The sequence below is a fragment of the Rattus norvegicus genome, chromosome 19 (genome assembly GCF_021556685.1).
Source record: "Rattus norvegicus strain SHRSP/BbbUtx chromosome 19, alternate assembly SHRSP_T2T, whole genome shotgun sequence".
In the NCBI taxonomy this organism is placed as follows: Eukaryota; Metazoa; Chordata; class Mammalia; order Rodentia; family Muridae; genus Rattus; species Rattus norvegicus.
Genome location: NC_141552.1, coordinates 42,441,288 through 42,460,112, shown reverse-complemented (window position 1 = coordinate 42,460,112; position 18,825 = coordinate 42,441,288). Strand labels below are relative to the sequence as shown.

Below are 18,825 nucleotides of genomic sequence, written 5' to 3'. Positions count from 1 at the left end.
CCTGACAGACAGATGCGGGAAGAACACTGCCATCTACACAACTGCCTACTTGCAAAAAAAAGTCACCATGTTCAGGTGAACACTTCTCCTCACTGAGAACCTAATTAGCCCTACTATATAAAGCCATGTTAAAACACACAACATTAAAGGAGACAAGCTCTTCAAATTGCCTCTAACGTTTTCACGCTGTGGCTGTGAACACTAGAGGAAATTAATTTCTGAAACTAAAGTCTCCTTCAAGGATGTTTTTAACAAGGTAACAAATAACTGAATAATATACTTATTCTGAACTGACACACTACACAAACCTTGGACACTCACCATCGCAGTTCTGGACTTGAGAAACCAATCAAATCTGAACTGAGGGGAGTTTCGGATGCATTGTCGTAACTCATCATAAACATTTTCCTTGTCGAAGCCAAGCTTGTGAAGCATACAAATGAGAAAGCGGTCCTCTTCTTCCGTGTAGTTTTTCCCTTTGTTAGTACCATACGATATTCTTAGTTGGTGAAAGGGTGCTTTGTACCGTCCAATCTAGAATTTATACACAGTGTATGAAATACAAGTCCTATGTAATCCATACTTCAAGCTTACTTCAGCCTTCCCATAACCAACCATAAATGTTCCATTTCAAATCAGAATTTTCTATCTCAAGACTCTGACCTGCTCTTTGTCCTGTAGTACTTTTATAGTTTTTCACCATTGTTGTGACTACAGAAATGAGGTCTAAGCTTTCTGACACTTAGGAAGAAGTGGAGTCTTCTTTAAACCAGGCTATCAATTTAGTACTCAGGGAAACTATGTTAACAAAAGTTAACAATTTTTTTTATTAAGGAAATTTTAAATTAGAAATCTTTTCTTATAATGTAGTTATCATATCAAAGTCTGGAGTTACACAGCCCCCGTATTTAATGCACACAGTACCTTTGTATCTAGTGCTTTCTTGATACTTATTCTTCTTTGAATCCTTGCCTCTCCCCTTTCAATCTGAGCCATAATCTTCTCTATGTCCTGGAGCTCATTGCATCTTTCCCAGAACACAGCTGGAAAAGAATAAATGGGTAAAAGGGGCGGGGGGGTTTATATATAAATAAAACAGGAAGCTTCCAGAAACCTTCTATTCAACTCTCGAAGAGTGACAATATAGTAAAGGTATTACCTGAGTACTCAATGACTTCTTCTGGAGTTTTCCCTTCTACTTCTCTGGCTATGTTCTCAATATCATCGCGACCCCACTTTTCATTAGCCTTGATAAACTGGTTAAAATCTCTCTTATTCCAATTAGTGAACCCCTAAACAGCAATAAGCAAAATATTTAATGACAGCACACAGAACTTAAGACAACAACGCTACTTTCAAACACATTTGATGTACAGAAAAAAAAATCCTTACTTTATCTTACCTTGGAGTTTTGGTTACATTTTCACGTACACACTTTTACCAATACATTATAAATTTCTTAGAAACCTTAACAACGAACTCTAAATGAAAGACAATCGGAATGCTGACTGAAAAGCTCAATGACCCTCTTTGTAGCTTTGATACACTATTAGTAGTTGGGAAATAAAAGTAACAGAAAAATGAACAAGTAGAAAAATGCAAGAAAAACAAGCTTAAAGGACAGAACACATATAAAGTAAGTGAGGAGATACTAGGGTGGTAATGATCAAATGGAAAAGGAGCAGAAGAAAGGAGAAAACAGGTGACAGGGTTAACCAAAACTAAAGATCTAAGAAGTCATATTGAAACCTACTATCTATATACTACCTACAGCCCATAAAAATGACTTTTAAAAGAGCCAGCGAGATGGTACAGCATGTACCTGTAGCCACGACTGTTAACTTGAGTTCAATCCCCAGAATCTACATGGTTAAAAAGTATTGACTCCCACAAGTATCCACACACAGGAACACAAGAGTATATAACTGTGTATTTTTTTTAACAGCATCCTGCATGGGTTGACTATGAAAGCTATGAGGATCAAACAAACCCGCATTGCCAGATGTAGGATACCTCCCTCATAAAAGTTCTTGATCAGGAAGGCCCCAGAAACCCTAAAACAACACAATCTATTGCCAGTGTTCCTGGCTGCCCATCAGAAATAGATGTTAAACCTTCCTGCTGGGGACAGCATACTATTTGGTTGCAGATAGAGGACTCAAGCTGAAACTCAACTGAACGCTTCCTTCCTGCTAGCTGGCATTTACACACACACACACACACACACACACACACACACACACACACACACACACACACACACACACCCCAATGCCAGAGAACAGAAGAACAAAGGCAACCAATGAGGAGGAGTGGGAGGGTGGAGTATGGGGACTAGGGATGAATGTACTCAACATCCAATGTATAGTTGGTGTCAAAATATTTCTCATGTAACAAAGTACCAAGTACAATGAACACGTAAAAATTTTTAAATGGTTTAAATTAAGTACCAAATAGAAATTTGTAATTTAGAATAACCTGGAAGAGACACAGAAAGCTGGCAGTACTGAAAATAAGTTCTAATACCCAGTACATACCGACAACCTCAACTAGAAATGCAAATCAAATCCAGCAGCATCTGTCCAAGCTTCCCCATGTTGAATTGTGCTCCCTTCCTTCTCTGCAGTGCTACAGATTGGACCTAGAATACCACACATGCTAGGAAGCATTCCAGTACGAGATCACACTGTCAGCCCAGTTGTTCTCTTTGAATACAGAAATGTGCATTTATGTTTGACTCAACAAACCTAAAGCTGTTTCTAGTACTTTACAAAATAACTTAATTTTGTGTTAATCAAGGTTATACCTGAGTCAGAAGCTTCTCTTTTTCCTCTAACTCCTCGTCATTAAGGGGCCCTGCTTCGTCGATTTTAAGCTGCTCTTCCTTCTGTGCCTGTGCTGCATTGGGTAGATCAGGACTCCGAGGTACCTAACACAGGTTTTTCAAAGCCATCAATTGGTTAATTTTAAGAGGCTTCATACATTCTTGACAAATTAACATTACACATTTTTAATATACCCATAAAATTAACCATATTGCTTAATTTCTAGTATATTACATCTTTAAAAAGTATTACTCATGAAATTTTCTCTTTAGTGAAAACTCAGAAAGTTCATATACTAGAGCACAGCAGGCAACAGCAGCATTTCCTACTAGGTTCAAGTTAGTTAAATAAAAAAGTCAGTAAGTAGCTTTGCCGTTGTGCTTCTGAGAAGAAAATGCAAAGAGAAGAATTTCAATCACCTTGTAACCGATAGTTTTCCTGTAATATAGAATTTCTTTTTCCAGTAATTCAAATAAACGTGGAGGAAAGAACTGGAAATCCTGAACATTTGGTTGTTTTGGAGGTCGAGGCGCCTAAAGAAAAGTAAAAACAGTATTGTCCGTTAAAAAACAAAAATACACAGAACTCTCACTCACATTAAGTCATTTCCTAAACCATAAAAGCCAATTCTCCAAGAAAGAAAACTCACCTTTAAATAGAAATGAACTGACATTAATCAACATTTAAACCAATTCAAAAATAGCAAACATAATTCTCAATTTTACTCTGCTGTGAAAGTGTTAGAGAATGTAGCATATTTAAGTGTGTCCATGCTGTCACCGTACCTTGGGTGCTTTAGGCTCACTGACACGCAGAGCTTCCCTGAAGTACGCATCTACAGCATAGTTGGCTTTTCTTTCTCTCTTAGGTGGTTCAATCCACTCTGTGAATGCAATCTAGGATGGGGAAAAGTTCCAATCAGTAATTTTATTATACAAAGCAATAAATTATCTACATTGACGTATAAATAAAAATATATTGATGAAATACTAAAGTACAAACTCTACAATGGTAAGGACTATGGCATTTTTAATACTATGTCATTAACACACAAAGCAGAATTTATAAAATACTACAGAATATATGCTACAACCCAAGTAAGTAGAAAAATTAGACATAATTTTCTTTAAAAAAAAAAAACTGGGGTTGGGGATTTAGCTCAGTGGTAGAGTGCTTGCCTAGCAAGCGCAAGGCCCTGGGTTCAGTCCCCAGCTCCGAAAAACAAAAAACAAAAAAAAAAAAAACAAAACCTATGGTCAGTATTTGTCTAAATGTTAAAAAAAAATGACAAGTATTTTTTTATACAGCATATGACAATTTCTCTCTGTAGTAGCAGATACATCTACTGAATCATTTTAATTATCAATTCAAGTTCTAAGAAAAATAGCCCATGGCCTTTTTATTGCCATTTAGTTTACTCTGAAATGTTCCAAAGGATACTCACACTATACAAGAATGCTTTCGGAGTGTAAAAAAAAAAAAAAAAAAAAAAAAGAATGCTTTCAGAAATAGTACGCAATGAGCCTTATCATATAAATTAAAAATACTCCAAAACTATCTTAGGCACACATCTGTAATGGCAGCACTAAGGACAGACCCAGAGGCAGGGAATTAGAATTCAAGCCAGTCTCAGATAGAAATTGAGGAAGTCCACCCAGGGCTGTGTTAAGACCACCACCCCCGTAAGTAAATAAGCAAGGGAACAGATAACTCAGGGATTACATTCACAACACTGAACCATGAAAACCTAAGAAGTGAAGGAGCAACTAACACATGATTCAAGTGTTCAGTAAAGCTTCACTCTGAAGTAATTACCTTTTGTTTTTCTCTATAGTCTTCTCCTTCAAAGTTATAAACACTGGACTCTGTATCCATCGTAAAGTTTCTAAGTGAGCTTTCACCCATCTTGGAGAGCTTTTCATTCATTTCTGCAGTCTACATAGAAAAAAAAAATTCTTAAATTGAGAGTAAAATAATCTTAAGACCTGTAGTCAAAACAGGACTGGAAAGATGGCTCAAAAGTTAAGAACATTTGTCGCTCTTCCAGACAATCTGGTTCAATTCGCAAGGGAGCTCACAACTGTATCTAACTCCAGTTCCAGGGGATTCAGTGCCTTCTTCTGGCCTCATTGGGCAACAGGCACACTCATGATGCACAGACAGGCACCCATACACAAAAATAAAAATAAAAAATAAAAAAAAATAAAAAGACTCCTTTATGGTATATGAAAGCTTGGTTTTTGTAGAAAAAAGAAGTTGATGATTCACAGAGAAAATATTTTCTCAAATAGTTTTTGTCTAAACTGTTAGGTCCGAAGGAAACTCCAAATTCCTCAAATTCAAAAGGCAGTGCAAATATGCAGAAACTGCATTAACCTGACTATAGGATTCTTGCAGCTGGATAAAGCCAGTATTCCTCAGAAACTTGTCAAGCCAGAAGTCCACCAAAGGGAGTCACTTCCCTAACCGCTGGCAGCCTCTCTAGTATTGGCACCTATCTGCACAGCAAAGCCCATGCTGGCCTCCAAGCTCCCCTATATCATAAAGACCTGTTACCATGACATCTTCACCCTTCTCCTCTCCTCCCATACCTAACTCCATGTAGCTCTTGGGCTTCCCCTGCTCATCCTTCCTATCTTACAGCCTGGCTATTTTCACTATTCTTCCCTTTGTCCTGCTGTTTTCACTATGCTTTCTCTACCCTCTGCTGCTTCCCCAGGCTGGCCACACATGCTGCTATCGTGATCAGTCTACTTTCTCTGCTCTGGACTCCTCCAGATGCTGCTGGCTGTTCTCAGTCTCTTATCTGCAGTAAAAAAATCATACACGCATTCATGTTTATGGAGAAGTCAGGTCATGGGTTTCTTCATAAACTATTGGTTACAAAACACTATCATATACTAGTGTCTCACCTTCTTTGCACCTCTTTCCAAAATACCATCAATATCCTCATCAGTGATTTCACTTTCTTTTGAAGCAAACACATGTGTGGCACCATGTCGAATCATTTGAAGCATTTCATCTTTCCCAATTTTGTTCAGGTTCTGATCTACAAGCCTCCCTGGGGAAAAAAAAGAGAGAGAGAGAGAGAGATTGTGTTGTATTATATTAAGACTTTATTTTACTATAAACTTAAAAAATTAAATATTAGAAATTTTATCCATTTGTTTACTATTTACAAATGATCAAATTCACTACTATGTTAAATTTAATGCCGTATTTTTCAACTGTCTAAGTTGTTAAGTATTTCTAAAGCTTACATATTATATATTACCTACTGTAATAAGCTTTATTGACTCAATAAAATGTTTTTTGTTTGAGATATTTGAAAATCAAGTTGCTGAGTACAGTGACATACACATTTAATCTCAGTTCTCAGGAGACAGAAGCAGGTATTTCTGTGAGTTCAAGGCCAGACCGAAGTATATAGTGAGTTACAGGACAGCCAGAGCTATACAATGAGACCATCTCAAAAACAAACAAAAACAAAAAAGAAAAGAAAATCAAGGGGCTGGGGATTTAGCTCAGTGGTAGAGCGCTTACCTAGGAAGCGCAAGGCCCTGGGTTCGGTCCCCAGCTCCGAAAAAAAGAACCCAAAAAAAAAAAAAAAAAAAAAAAAGAAAAAGAAAAAGAAAATCAAAGCTGAGAGAAAATGTCACAAATTCTGACATATATATGTAAACCATATAAACATAAAGGCATTTCCCATCAGAAGGATGTTATTGTTCATCTTAACCAATCGGCGTCTGCTAAGAACACTAAAACAAAAGTCTTCATATATTAGATCTTTAATTAAATCAGGTGCTTTAATCCCAATTCTGAAAAGCAGAGGCAGCAAACCTCCGAGTTCAGGGCCAGCCCAGTCCACTTAGCAAATTCTACATCAGCTGAAACCATTTCAATTAATCAATCAATTAATTAACTGATTAATTTTTTAAAAATAACAAAATTAAATATCTAATATGAAAAACTCAAAAGCTTTTGAAAATTTAGTTTAAACACAGAAAGGAACTTGACATAATAAATTAAGACCTTCAACTGGTAGGAAGTTAGCCAATCTAATTTTTTTTCACAACTACAATAAACAAAGTGTGTCTTCCTAACAGCTGATCTGGTACAAGTTCCCTTCAATTGAACCAAATAAAATACCACTCCTCTTTAGTCCTACAGCTTCAGTGCAGTCCCCCTCCTCCTAAATCCTAAAGTTCCTTGAAAACAGTAACACTGGGGTCTACTTGTTGCTTTAGTCTCTACTGCAAGAACAGTGCCAGCGCCTGACAGTCACCTAGTAAATAGTTCCACACAGGAAACACATATTTTTGTTCAGTATCCCTGGTGCTAATAAATCACCACAGCTCAACTTAATATATGCTATACTGAATGTCATGTATTTTATATAGTATCCCATTAATTCCTAAAAACTATCACTTTTTATTCTACTTAAGTGAAGTTTGAAGTTCAGGTTAGAAGAAAACCTGCTAGCTAGTAAATACTAAAATCAACTTATCCAAGCTCAAAACTCATTACATTAATGACAAAATTAAAAAGTTTAAAATATCTGGAATATATATATCTTCTTTCTTGACTGTTAGCTGGACTCCAGGTGCTTAAAATCTCCCCTAGAGCATCAGACTGAAACATGCTGCTGTCAATTCAACTTAGAAGTTATCTCAACTAGGAAGCGCAAGGCCCTGAGTTCGGTCCCCAGCTCTGAAAAAAAGAACCAAAAAAAAAAAAAAAAAAAAAGAAGTTATCTCAAGTTCTAGGTCTCACCTTGTTGAATTACGATGGAATCCAGTCTGAGCTTCATCTCGGCACGTTCTACTATTCTTTCTTCCACAGTGTTATCAGTTATAAAGCGGAACACTCGAACAGTCTTCGTTTGTCCAATTCTATGTGCTCGGTCCTAGCAGAATTAAATTACCATGTCATTTTACAGGTACACTGAGAAGCAAAATTAAAATACTCATTAAATATAACACCTATAATATGGATTCATATTACATAAATACTTCTTAAATTCCCAGATTTAATCAAATTAAATACAAGGAAAGCTTCCTAAAGAAAATTATAGTTGTTCAACAAAGCCAACCACATGAGTAAAAAAATATGATACCATCTAACAGACAAAATTGTAATATATCAGTTTGATAATCATTTCTTTCACTTGAATTTAGTTTCAAAATCTTTTTATCCATCAAATTAATGAAATGTCACTTATTAGGAAAATTAAAAACGTGAAAAGTGTTCTTCACAAATGATATAAAAATCATATTTAAATATTACTCAACTAGCTAAATACACTCAATCAAATTAATTTGAATGTTAGTTCTATTTATTTTTTGGTAAACCATGTTCCTCCAACAAAACACCTTATTTTTGGAGCTGATCAGATCAGTTCGTGGTTAAAGAGCACTGACTGCTCTTCCAAAGGTCCTGCGTTCAGTTCCCAGCAACCACATGGTGGTTCATGACCATCTATTAGAAGATTAGATTCCCTCTTCTGGCAGGTGGGTATACATGCATAAACTCATACATTAATTTAAAAAAAAAACACCCTATTTCTAATAATTTATCAATTTCTATTATTTCTATTAACTATCCTCACAAAGAGTTTAAGAAAAAGTTACTCGTGCAGATAATTCAAAATTGCACTTACAAACTCAATATTCTAAGACAACAGTCAGAATTTGTACAATCCACATTAGTTTATAGATCCTGAATTTTCTCAGCCTTAAAATTAACTTCCTCAGATGGCCAGACAACTCACAAAATAAACATATATTTTAGGCATCCGAAGGGCAGATCAACTACCAGCCCACAAACCGATTTCCCTTTTCTCTAAAGCACAACTATACTCATTTACTGACATTCGCATTCACCAGAGTATTGAAAGTATTTTTTTTGCTGACCTATTAGGTGAAAAGAAATAAAATTCTATTAAGTGACAGTGAGTGTTCAACTTGAAATGGGACATCTTCACCAGCCTCCCACCACACTCAAGGGTTCTCTAACCCATCAAAAGGTGAAAGAAAAGGTGGGAGAAGGAATCTAAGAGCCAGAGGCCGGAGAAGAATGCTATCACCCGCATATAACATGCCTATTGCAGGCATCACCCACAGCACAGCTGTGGCTCCCTGCACAAAATCAAGCGTCAAAACTCCAGCTGTTGAGACCCACTTCCCTAGCCAAGAACTACTGGCAGGTAACTGCTACTGGGGCAGGGAGAATCTTGGGGATATAATTGGGAAAATTGCTCTTGCTCCAGTAGAAGGCCCCATATATAGGTACAATAATTGGAATCACTGGATTCAGAGAGAGAGAGAAAGTGAGTGAGTGAGTGTTGAGAAGGGAGAGATATATTAGGACAAATCTAACCAGGGACAATGGGAGGTATACATCACCAAAGTAAAAGATATAGATGTTAAGATATTATCAAAAATAGTTTAAAATTATATATATATATATATATATGTATGTATGTAAAAACAAAGAAAATTGTAGGCTGAGGAGATAATTAAGTGGGTAAAGAACTTGTTGTCCAAGCCTGGTGACCTGAGTTCAATTCCTAAAAATCAGATGATGGAAAAAAAACACACTCCCCTAAGTTGTCATCTGACCTCTACTTACACACCAGGTAGAAATGTGTTGACACAATTTCTAAACAACTAAATTTTTTAAAATTAAAAGAAAGTTCTAGTAGGTAAAATCAGGATTATAAAATGAACGTACCCTGCCTAAGACACCTATTAAGCACACACAGTATTTACTTGTTACCTCTTACCATAGCCTGAAGATCAACTTGAGGATTCCAATCTGAATCATATAAAATTACTACATCAGCAGTTGCAAGGTTGATGCCCAGACCACCAGCACGTGTGCTTAGCATAAATACAAACTTGGTGCTATTTGGTTCATTGTATGCATTAATGGAGTCCTATGGGAATAAAATAGTAAGTGTTAGGAACTTGTTATATTTGCTGTGGAATAGGATTTTTTCTTTTATTTTTTTTAAGATATGATCTCACTACGTAGCCGTAGCTGAACTGAAATTCACTATGTAGACCTCCTTCTGACTCCTGAGTACTGGGTTTAAAGATAATCTCCACCATATCTAACACGGGTAGGATTATTTTTCACATTGCCCACGCTGGCTCAAGTACCTGCTCCTCCTGCAGTTCCAAACAGCTGTGGCTACAGGATTTTTTTTTTTAAAGATTTATTTATTTTATGTATATGAGTACACTGCAGCTGTCTTCAGACACACCAGAAGAGGGCATGGATCCCATTACAGATGGTTGTGAGCCACCATGTGGTTGCTGGGACTTGAACTCAGGACCTCTGGAAGAGCAGTCAGTGCTCTTAACCACTGAGCCGTCTCTCCAGCCCCCATGGCTACAGGTTTATACCACCTTGACTAGCTCAGGAAGTTACCTTACCTAGAGCCCGGTTTTCGGACCAGCCTGGAAATATGAATCCCTATCTAAAGCGATGGATCGGTAGGCAAGAGCACTGGCTGCTCTTCCAGCACCCATCTCCATCTGTTACTCCAGACCCCAGGGTTCCAATTACTACTTCTGGCCTCCTAGGGCACCAGGCACATACAGGGTACAGACATGCAGGCAAAAGATCACACTAATTTTAAAAGAAAAATACATTAATTTTTTCTTAAAAAAATTAAATACTCTGATGCAACACAATGCAAACATATATTAAATTGGTACACACTAGTGGAATATAAAAAATAAAGTTGCTTTATCTGACTTTTAACTGCCCATCCTTTTGTACTTACTTGTCTCTCATCATGGGGTGTCTGTCCATCCAACCTGCAGTACTCATAATTTCTCCACATGCAATAATCTTCCAAAATGTCTAATACCCTTGTCATCTGACTAAAGATTAGTACTCTTGAACCTGAGGGACATAAATAGCTCATTATCAGAAATTTCTAACACAGAATTTTTATTTAAAAATTTAAGACTAAACAAAAGCATGACTAACAAATTATCCATCGAGTTCCAAATTATTTATTTGGTTAAAAGGATAAAAAAATGGCATCAATACCCAAGCCAGCCATTCTCCACCTACCTTCCATTATAACAAAAGAGTATCATGTATCTAGTACACTAAGGTAAACTGTCTCCTTCAGGAGAATGAGTCATTAGCCTGTCAACTCGTTTATATTTAAAAGTTGTACTCCACCACTGCAGATATTTTCTTTAAAATGATTGCCTAAACTCCCTGACACTAAATCCCCAGTATTCTAATTATGGAAACACACTTTAACATGAATGTGTGCCTCACTTCTATCAGAAGTCCTTCACTTATCTGCTGTAATCCAGATTATTCTACCATTTTCCTCACAAGTCAGCTATAGAACACTCAGTAAAATGTATGACAGAAGTTGTTTTGAGAATAACTAATTATGGTGCGCACCTAACTCAAGAGTGAAGTTGATAACCTGATGCATACATTCCTTTTTTTTTTTTTAAAGATTTATTTATTTCATGTTGCTACACTGTAGCTGTTTTGAGACACACCAGAAGAGGGCATCAGATCTCATTACAGATGGTTGTGAGTCACCATGTGGTTGCTGGGAATTAAACTCAGGACCTTTGGAAGAGCAGTCAGTCCTCTTAACCTCTAAGCCATCTCTCCAGCCCCATTCTTTTTTCTTTTTCTTTTTTCTTTTTTTTTTTTTTTCAGAGCTGGGGACTGAACCCAGGGCCTTGTGCTTGCTAGGCAAGCGCTCTACCACTGAGCTAAATCCCCAACCCCTGATGCATACATTCTTGAACCTACATGTGTAAGGATGTTCTGGTCTCCATTTCATTAGAGTACAATGTAACTTTGACTAATATTTAACAACCCACACAGTCCTGACACTTCTACCTACCAAATCAGTTCTTTAATTACTCAGCTATTTCCATAAAAAGTTACAAAAAAAGTAAAATAAAAGTAAGCCAATTCACTAACTACTATAATGATGTTTGGGCTGTCATCATCAAGGTCCATCTATTGGTCTGACTATCTACAGTGGTTTGAATATGCTTGGCTCGGGGAGTGGCACTCTTAGAAAGGGTGGCCTTGTTGGGAGAGTGTCTCTGTAAGCCTCATCCTAGCTGCCTGGAAGCCAAGTCTTCTTTAGCAGTCTTCAGATGAAGATGTAGAACTCTCAGCTCCTCCTGCACCATGTCTGCCTGGATGCTGCTATGCTCCTACCCTGATGATAATGGACTGAACCTCTGAACTGAAAGCCAGCCCCAATTGAATGTTGTCTTATAACCTGGTGATGATGTCTGTGCCTTCTTTCCTTCAAAACTCATACCTAAGCCTGGCAATGGTGCCACATGCCTTAATTCTGGTAAGAGGGAGGCAGAGGCAAGTAGATCCCTGAGTTTGAGGCCAGCCTAGTCTAGAAGGAATTCTAGGACAGCCAGGACTACACAGAGATAACTTGTCTTGAAACATAATTAAAGAAATTTGAAAGCTCACTGTACTTTTGATACTATAGAAATCTGTTTTTTTAGGACTGAAATTTATTGTTAAAAGCTACTTAATATACAAAACTACTACTATAATGAGATGTTTCATTTCAATTCATCTAGAACTATATAGTTATATACATACAACCCAGACATAGCCATTCTCATACAAAAAAATTCAGAATACTTTAAATAGAAATGCTTTCAGTACATGTAAATAATATTTAAGTAAATATTTTAAACACCACAAAAGAAAAATTCTAGGAACACAACATTACTGTTAACAAAGTATCTGGGAAATGTGTATATAGGAAAGGCATTCCTGGTATCTTATGAAAGATGAAATTTCTAGGAAAGCCACATGAAACTGAACAGTAGGTACTCTGCACGTTTACCAACTTCTATGAGAATTAAGGCCTAAATTTAGGGGGAGAGGATTTGGCTGAGATTTTTAGTTCTTTAAACATTTAACACTTTAACTTTAGAAACTGTTAGAATAGACATTTCAAAGTGTTATGTTTCGCTCTCTTATACTAGAATTTTTAAAGTTTTCATTACTTTTCAATCTAATGGCAGTAGCAGATACCTTGTTCTTTTAATTTAGGGAGCAGTTTGTCCAACACCACCATCTTGCCGCTGTTGGTAACCAGATGCATATCTGTGGTGTAGGGAGGCCCAGGCTCAGCCCCGTCAAAGAGATAAGGGTGGTTACAGCACTTCCTCAGCTGCATCAAGATGTTCAACAGTCTCATCTTGTCCATCTTCCCTGCTGAGTTCAGTATGTCTATGTCTTTCATTAATATCCGAGTATACCTACCAAAAAGAAAAACTGTTTAATGACCGAAACACTGCACACTTCCGCTGACCCACCCCAACCACAAAATACTTAAGAATAATTTGAAAAAATCATTGCCTAAAATTTGCTTCCAACGATCTAGGAATAAAGAGGTACAACACAATTTTTAAAGTTTCTCATGTCTGTACAAAAGCCTAAAAAAAATTTCTCAGTTTATGTGGTGATGAATGAACCCAGGTCTTGTGCATCTTAGATTAAAAAAAAAAAAAAAAAATCTAACAAATGAACTATATCCTGAGCCATCACTTTTTGTTTGTATGTTTCGTGGACCTTAATTATGTCCATTATGTCTTCATGACTGGCCACCGAAATGCTATACTTTTTAAATATAGAAATTATGACTCAGTTTTGAGTGAACTTTGGGTGAAATTAAATAGAAGCATATCGCTCTATGTTAATTAAACTAAACCTCTAGTTTTGATCACTTGTCCAAAATAAACAGAAGGAAGATTGACCACTAGAATACACCTGGGCAGCAGAAACCGCACTGTCTGGTGTGGTCTGTCTGGTGTGCTGACGGCCTCCTGCCACCTACTTTTCAGTGGGCAGTGCACCAACGGTTAAGCCTAATCAAGTACACCGAAATTCTAAGACACAAATTAGGTAAATAAAAGACTATAAAATGAAAATCTGGGAACAACAGTATTTTCAAGTGTCTCAGAATACATACCATTCCCTTTGCATTTTGCTAAGACCCACATAGATTTTTACTTCTTTCTTTGGAGGCAAACTCTTTTCAACATCAGCTTTAATTCGACGAAGAAGGAATGGACGCAAAACCTTAAAAAGAGGAAAGAAAAAAGATAACCTTATCTGCAATAGTGATATTATTTCAAAATCTTAAAATTATATACCAAATACACGGAAACAATTTGTTTGAATAGCGATTTTTAATATTTTCCTGTTCAAAATACACCATTTATTGTTATTGCATCACTGAAGGGTAACAATACAATCTCATCATTTATTCTGTGATATTTATATAATATTTGCTATATTTTCATTAAATATTAGAAAACAATGGAACATTTTAAAACTATTTTCAACATTGCTAATTCATGCTAGTTTAAAAATTAGTTACTTGAATACATACTGTACAACACTGGTTAAGATATGGCTAGCCGGGGCTGGGGATTTAGCTCAGTGGTAGAGCGCTTACCTAGGAAGCGCAAGGCCCTGGGTTCGGTCCCCAGCTCCGAAAAAAAAGAACCAAAAAAAAAAAAAAAAAAAAAAAGATATGGCTAGCCTACATTAAGAGCTTATGACTAAACCCGTTACAAAGCACCAATATGGCAATTATAAAAAACCCAGTTCAGTTCAGTTTTAGCAAATTAACATACCCATGAGGTCAGAACTCCTACAAATCCTTGAGTCCCTCCCAGTTCTTTCCTAACAGTAAGAAATAGTCTTCCTTTTTAAACACTGATCAGTTTCACCTCATTTTTAATTTTATACAACACATTATTTCTATATATTACCACTCATAACCTTTTTATTCAATGTTTGTGATTGGTATCTAGGTTTTAAAAAGTACTAGTTCTAGGGTTGGGGATTTAGCTCAGTGATAGAGCGCTTGCCTAGCAAGCGCAAGGCCCTGGGTTCGGTCCCCAGCTCCGAAACAAAAGAAAAAAAATAAAATAAAATAAAAAGTACTAGTTCTTTTTATAAAATATAAATTTTAATATAATAATTTTTATACCTTCTTTGTACTAGTTTTACTAGCTTATAAAAATACTGACTATATCACAAAACAAATTTGAGAAAAACCATCGTTAACTCTTGTCTGATTACAGCACAGAACAGAGCTAGCCTAGGCCAAACAGCAGCCACTGCAAAGACAAGACCTTCAGTCCCACTTGGCTCTCGTCTAAAACTGTCCAGTTAACATACAGCGGGATAAACCCAGGGAAAGTCAGCCAAGACCTCACAGACTGCCCACAAACTCTGAAACTATTAAAGTGTAAGTGATTAAGAGAATTGTGTTGCACGTAGGGGAGTGGTTCTGCAGCACTATGTAGTTAGTAAACCATTCCTAAGAATAGCAGATAGTACTGTTTAAATGTGTTTACCACTACTGTGACTCTGTGCTCCGCGCTTGAAGCATCTGCTACGACACACGCTGAAAGTCAGAAGCCAACCATGCTCCACCAATTCTCTCACCCTAGAGAGGGACTGAACTGGGCCACCAGCCTCCAAGGCAAGCACCTTTCTGTAATGCTGACGCATGCCACCCGCCTCCCAGGCCGACTGCTCTATGTCCCTTTCACCACAGGACCACAGTGGGAATTTCAGAATGCAAGGGCAGGAGGACAAAGTAGAGAATACCATTTCTCTTCTCCCCTAAGTTGATGAGCATTTCACACTACTCTGAGAAAAATTAACAAAGATACCAAAACTCTCGACCCTGCTGCACAGGCACTTTATTACCTAGACATCTAAAGGAAAGCCATGAAGTGAAGGACATGAGGGGAAAGTGAGAAAGGAATCAATTCCTGTGCCTCATTTTTCATCACTAAGATTTTATCAACATTCTAACCTTTCAAGATTTCAGTCCTCTGATTAAGAAAAACCTAAACCATATTTAAATGCTTGACTTATCTGAATTCCTAGGAGACTAATACTATTCTCAGACATACGTAACAAAAAGTCTCAATCCACAAGAACTAAAAAGAAAGACCAAGCTGGCATAAAGGCTCACACTGCAATCCCAGCAGTTGGGAGGCTACGGCAGGATTACCTAGGACAAGGCCAGTCAGGGCTGTAAAGGAAAATCAACAGAAGAGATCAAAAAGGAGAAAGCAAGAGAGACATCCACTAGAGCCAGGCACTGCATTAAGTATATAAATGTTCTCGGTCTTTGTGCTTATGATCCACTAAGAAAAAGGGGGAATGCTCAAGCGACTATACTACATAAAGATGGAATAAATACACTAAATACCTCGGCTAACCTCAGCCTAGATGGTCAACAAAAAAGGTGATAGATAGGACTGAGTCTTAGGCTATGTAAAAGAAAACTGGGAAGAGATTCTATTAGCTATAGTAAAAATAATGAACAAAGAAGTGAAATTAGTCAAATGGCTCCAGCATATTTATGTAAAAGTAAAATTAAAACTGGAGTTAACATGTTTACAGGTATTTTTGCTGTCACAAATGGCATCTAGGAGAAGGTGTTAGGGAATATCTATCTCCTCCTATCCCCTATATATTAGCCAGGTCAAACTGTGAACAAATGTTTAAAAGCCCTAGTATTAGGTCATGAAAGGACTTCTAGTGCATGGTTAGTGTCTTGCTTGAACTTGACAACCAAGAGTGTCCTTATATCTACCTACCAACTTTTATCTATGAACTTTTCTAAGAAAGAACTAAGCTATGCATTAGTGGCTTTATGTACACTCACTATATTTAGAAACAGATGTATCAACTGGTCCCTTCAGATATCAACTTGTCAGATCCTGCTAATTTAAGTGAAACTAAGCTTTAAGAAGTCTGCCATTAATTACTGTTTTATTTTTCCTTTTCACTATACCTTTTAAACTAAGAGATTACTTTCTTCATTACATTAAACAAATATATATACTATACCATACTTCTGTTAATAGTAATGAAAATACTTTCCTATGAAAACTATGTTCTACCCATACTTACCATATGAAGCCTCTCAACTAGTTTTTGATCCCCAAGGCAATTATTTGTATCAAACCAGGAATCAAAGTCCTAGGTCAACAAACAAAAAAAATCTCAAGGTCATGGATAAGATTAACCACAAATGCCCTATAACTTCAAGTGTAGTAATTGTTTCTAAAATTAATATAGTACCACTCTCAGGTTTACTATTCGCTCCAGAACAAGTCGCTGAATCATATGGCTCCCTAAGCATTTTTTACAAGTACACAAACTCACAGTGAAGAGTCTGGAAGCTAGGTTACAGAAGTAATTAGAAGATACAACTCAAGGTTTCCAGAGAAATGTTCATATCATGAATCTAAGTGAAACTTGAGATAAAAAGCATTTTGTTACTATTTAGAGAACTGCATAAAGCCAATTTCCTTATCAAGTACCCTGAAAAAATCTATTATGAATTTTGCTATGTTAAATAAACATCTTACAATCACTGTTATAACTGAAGGTTTTAACAGATATCATTAAATAAATGTTAGCCCAGCAAGAAAAACAAATAATCTTGAAACTATCTGTAAAACATCAAAGTATTTAAAAGAATTAATAAAACTTTCAAACTGAATGTGCTTTTTCCACACACATTTTTGTTCTTTGTAAAATAACTCTTGGCTGGCCTTTCATCCCAGCACACGGAAGGCAGAGGCAGGCAGATCTCTGAGTTTGAGGCCAACCCTGTCTGCAGAATGAGCAGGATAGCCAAGGCTACACACAGAAACTCTGTCTCAAAAAAATAGATAAAGAAAAAGAAAAGAACCCTTAATGTAACAAACCAAATTAATACCTTTAGAGAATTTGTTTACATAAATGTACTAACATGGATCTCTACAAAGGTCTCCCACCCACTCTAGATGTAGGAACAGACATTCAAATCTGAACTCCAGTTTGGCAACTATAATTACTAGTTGTAGACTATGAATACATAAACTATTTTCTGTCACACAGCAAACAGGTAACTATGTCACCATTTCTACTATGTAAATAATTGTTAGAGGTAAAGACTGGGTTATTACACAATAATAAAAGATGGGTGTGATATTCACTGTTCATTGTCAACGTCATATCCTAGTATTCTATTAGCCCAGAGCTGGGCCCCCCAAAACAGCAGTAGGTGATTATGTTGACTGCAGTATGTGCTGTAAGACCCGTCTTAAGTTGTGTGACTGTTCCCTGGGTTGGGAATCATGGATTGTTCAGAATAAAGAAGGGAACTGAGCAGTGGGATACACTTATCGCACTGTCTGCTTTCTGACTGTGAGTAAAGTAGGATCAGCTATTGCCAGCACCTGACCCTAGTACCCTTGACTTAGTCCCCAGATCAGCTATTGCCAGCACCTGACCCTAGTACCCTTCTTCCTTAAGCTGCTTTGGTCAAAGTATTTTGCCACAGTAACACAAAAAGAAAATAAAACAAAAAGTTAAACAAATCCCTCCACACTTGAAGGCCATCTCTGAATGTTAAAACACAATGTATAAAATATACAAAGATACTTGAAAACGCTTAAAAACAAGACTTTAACCTAGAGACCCTAAGGTTAAAATTAAATAGTCTTGATTGCCAAAAAGAAGAATATGCTAACTCAGATGAAGAAACTGATTGGAAATGACTTTAAAGCCAAGGCTAAGCCAAGACTCAAAAGTGAATGAATTTTCAGAATACTATGCTGGTTTAGTAATAGGCTAGCTACATATGTATGAAAAAGTTAATAGCCATATCAAACAGCACTATTATTAAAATATAGGCATTAACCAAAATATTATTAACCACAAAAAGAGCTTACATCAGCTGAATTAAACACATCTGGTAACAAAAAGTTTAGCAGGGACCAGAGCTCGTGCAGGTTGTTCTGAAGAGGCGTCCCTGTCAGCAACAGTCGGTTTGTAGTCTTGAATTCTCTCACTATTTCTGACAACTGAAAGAACCAGAGCCCATTATTAGAACATTTTGAATCACTCAGACACAAAAAAATGTTCATATTAAGTA

At 36.7% G+C, this 18,825-nt stretch overlaps 1 protein-coding gene across 2 annotated transcripts in view; it reads right to left on the bottom strand.

Annotated features, from left to right (window-relative positions):
- The window catches only part of Smarca5 (SNF2 related chromatin remodeling ATPase 5), a 33,145-nt gene that overhangs the window by 4,101 nt on the left and 10,219 nt on the right, over positions 1-18,825 (bottom strand). For both annotated transcript variants that reach the window (NM_001437620.1, NM_001107419.1), the window contains 15 exon segments: positions 322-534; positions 925-1,043; positions 1,160-1,292; positions 2,807-2,929; positions 3,245-3,358; positions 3,611-3,721; positions 4,641-4,760; positions 5,738-5,886; positions 7,599-7,731; positions 9,610-9,762; positions 10,618-10,739; positions 12,897-13,123; positions 13,837-13,946; positions 16,812-16,880; positions 18,623-18,754. In NM_001437620.1, coding sequence (NP_001424549.1) covers positions 322-534; positions 925-1,043; positions 1,160-1,292; positions 2,807-2,929; positions 3,245-3,358; positions 3,611-3,721; positions 4,641-4,760; positions 5,738-5,886; positions 7,599-7,731; positions 9,610-9,762; positions 10,618-10,739; positions 12,897-13,123; positions 13,837-13,946; positions 16,812-16,880; positions 18,623-18,754 — 2,028 coding nt within the window.